The 2927-nt window shown below is 31.5% G+C and overlaps 1 protein-coding gene across 2 annotated transcripts; it reads left to right on the top strand.

The window, feature by feature from the left end:
• Positions 1–510: 510 nt before the first annotated feature.
• Positions 511–2698, top strand: LOC123273049 (tRNA-dihydrouridine(20) synthase [NAD(P)+]-like). Of its 2 annotated transcripts, none has more exons than XM_044740214.1 (5): positions 511–1118; positions 1196–1536; positions 1624–2042; positions 2125–2488; positions 2544–2698. In XM_044740214.1, the coding sequence occupies exons 1-4, from the start codon at positions 905–907 to the stop codon at positions 2471–2473; spliced, it is 1323 nt and encodes a 440-aa protein (XP_044596149.1). In that variant the 5' UTR covers positions 511–904; the 3' UTR covers positions 2474–2488; positions 2544–2698. The 2 variants fall into 2 exon arrangements, with proteins under 2 accessions (XP_044596149.1, XP_044596147.1); XM_044740212.1 differs by having other exon boundaries at positions 512–1118; positions 2125–2469.
• The last annotated feature ends 229 nt before the right edge of the window (positions 2699–2927 follow it).

Raw genomic sequence — 2927 nt, 5'->3', positions numbered from 1 at the left:
AGGTGCGATTTCACGATGACGCTTTGACGCCAGCTTCGATGTCGACCTGGATCACACTGTATACTCCTCGGATCAAAGCGCCATCTAGATAAAGAGCAGTGATAAAGCTGAAAATTCTGAGCTTTATTACTTGACGCTTATGTACTATTTAATTAAATTAAAAATATTATTGTATGTGTTTATGAAACATTAAAATAAAAAAAAATATAATGGATTTCGATGGTAAATCTATAGCTATTCTTTATTCTCCTAACCTTATTGATATCTATAAAAAATATTAATAAATATTCCAATATTCATTAAAATTATGACACTAAAAGTTGACAAAATGTTATAAGAATTTTTGTAGAATTTACTAACAGTGGAAAGTAATATGAAAAAAATTTAATAAAAAATACCGCATCGTGAAAATTGAAAAAAGTTATTAGCGGAAATTTTTTAAATCATTTTTTTGTTGTGATTATATGGTTGTCATAAAAAATTATGTGTTGTTGTTGTTGTTGTTGTTGTTATTGTTGATCCAAATGGGTTGGGGTATAACATAGGCTGATAAGTAAACTTTCGATTTTTCTTACTTGTAAAACTAGGGTCGTTTATTTCGTCAAAATGACGCTTGACGCTAAAAGTTTGACGCTGCTTTTTATCTAGATGGCACTCTAATCGAAATTATACAGTGTGATCAAATTTGACGCTCGAAGCTGGCGTCAAGCGTCGTCGTGAAATCGCACCTTGAAACTGTTTTTGTTCCGATTATTATATATTATGTTTTCATGCAATTCATGCAATGTTTTCTTTGAGATAACCCTTAAATATTTTAGGTTATGAATGTAAGGATTATATGAGATACTCGTGTAGTGAGCGTTAGAAATTTATTAACAATTGATAATTCAATGATTTTTGATGAATGAAACACTCAAGTGATTTGAATGTTGTTATTAATTATCCAATGATGGAAAACGAAAAGAAACTAACTTTTGATAACAAGATCATTTTGGCCCCTATGGTTCGAGTGGGAACTTTGCCCATGCGACTTCTTGCACTAGATTATGGTGCTGATATTGTTTATACAGAAGAGTTAATAGATTTTAAATTACTTCGCTCCATCCGGCGCGTAAATGGTAATCAGTTCAGCTACTAGTTTTTAAAATTGATAGAATAAATGTGAAACTATATTTGAAATTTATCTAATTTTCAGATGTTTTGGGAACAGTTGATTACATTGATCAAACAGATGGGACCGTAGTTTTTCGGACTTGCCCACGAGAAAAAAATCATGTCGTACTGCAGCTAGGAACATCTGATCCTGAACGGGCTGCAAAAGTTGCGCAAATAGTTGAACAAGATGTATCAGGTATTGATTTAAATATGGGATGTCCTAAAAAATTTTCTCTTGACGGTGGAATGGGCGCAGCTCTAATGAATGATGAGCAAAAAGCAAAAGATATTCTAAAAAGTTTGGTTAATGGAGTTAAAGTACCTGTTACCTGTAAAATTCGCGTTTTTGACGATCTTGAAAAGACTTTAAAATTATGTGATGTATGGATAGTCATTTTAAAAATTTTTTCAATTCAAGTGATGCTACACAAGTTTATAAAACTTTATCTTCTCATTTATTATTTGTAGACTCTTGCATCTAGTGGAATTTCAGCAATTACTGTCCATGGCCGTACAGCTTATGAAAGACCTCAGCATATGAACAGGCATGATACAATTCGAATTATTGCTCAACGTTTATCAGTACCCGTAATCGCCAATGGTGGTTCAAAAGACATTGGGTGTTATTCTCACATAGAAGAATTTAAAACAAAAACAATGGCAAGTAGTGTGATGCTCGCCCGAGCGGCGCAATGGAATTGTTCAATTTTTCGGAAAGAAGGCTTGTTATCAATTGATGCTGTTATCAAGTCATATCTTAAATACGCTATTGATTATGACAATTCACCATCTAATACCAAATATTGTATACAAAATATTATTCGAGAACTACAAGATACCCCTTTTGGGAAAGAATTTTTGAAGGCACAAACTTTGGAACAAATTTGGTAAGTCATTTTATGAAATTAAATGTTTATTCCTTTTATTTTAAATTGATAAAAATGAGCTATGTATGTATTTTATATAAAGCCAACTTTGGAACATAGATGATTACTGCCGAATGAAATTTCAAGAGTTTCAAGAAAAAGGTTTTCATGGTCGTTTTCAAGTAATACCTCTCAGACATTGTGGAGTAGCAAACGACAATAATGTAAAAAAAAATGAGAATAATATGGAAGATGTAATAGTTATGCGATGTGCATTTCTTAGAAGGAGATTCTCTTATGATGGTGATTTACCCAAAACGAAACTTTTAAAATGGCTCAGAGAAACTGAAAAAACTAACCTTGTACCTATTTATCACACATGGTTTGAAGATAAACTTTTTCGATCAATAGTTACTGTGAATAATAAAAGTTACAGTTCTTCATTTTGGTAAAATTTTGAACTTATGTTATGTATTTCAATTCATTATTCGATGTTATTAAATCAATCTTATCTTTTTGTAGGGAAAAAAATAAAAAAAGAGCGGAGCAAGGTGCGGCATTAGTTTGTCTTTGTGCATTAGGAGTCATCGATGAAGAATTATTAAAAAAAAATGGAAGTTTACGAAAGTAATTTGCTTGATTGTAAATAAAAACAAAATATAAATGAGGCATTCCAACTATTGTTTTTTAATAGGCACAAAACTAAACTATATAAATTTTACACAAAATAGAAGTTTGAAATTATTTAAAAGTACATTTCAAGTTTTACCGAGGGTGGGACAAAATGCAGAAGGTATAAGGAACTTTTGAATTCTAAGGTTGGTGAACCTGCTGTACTAAAGATATGCTATAGAAAATGATAAATGGGGGTTCATGATGGATAAAAATGCCAAGCGGTGCCTCCTA

This window comes from Cotesia glomerata, linkage group LG10, assembly GCF_020080835.1.
Source record: "Cotesia glomerata isolate CgM1 linkage group LG10, MPM_Cglom_v2.3, whole genome shotgun sequence".
Classification (NCBI taxonomy): Eukaryota; Metazoa; Arthropoda; class Insecta; order Hymenoptera; family Braconidae; genus Cotesia; species Cotesia glomerata.
Note: the sequence above shows the minus strand (reverse complement) of the source record. Positions and strands in the feature narration are given on the sequence as shown.

Bases quoted from the DNA above. Each gene is read 5' to 3' on its own strand.
- LOC123273049 (XM_044740212.1), top strand. From the start codon at position 905: ATGAAACACTCAAGTGATTTGAATGTTGTTATTAATTATCCAATGATG. The intron at 1,119-1,195 runs GTAATCAGTTCA...TCTAATTTTCAG, and splicing joins CTCCATCCGGCGCGTAAATG to ATGTTTTGGGAACAGTTGAT. The intron at 2,470-2,543 runs GTAAAATTTTGA...ATCTTTTTGTAG, and splicing joins AGTTACAGTTCTTCATTTTG to GGAAAAAAATAAAAAAAGAG.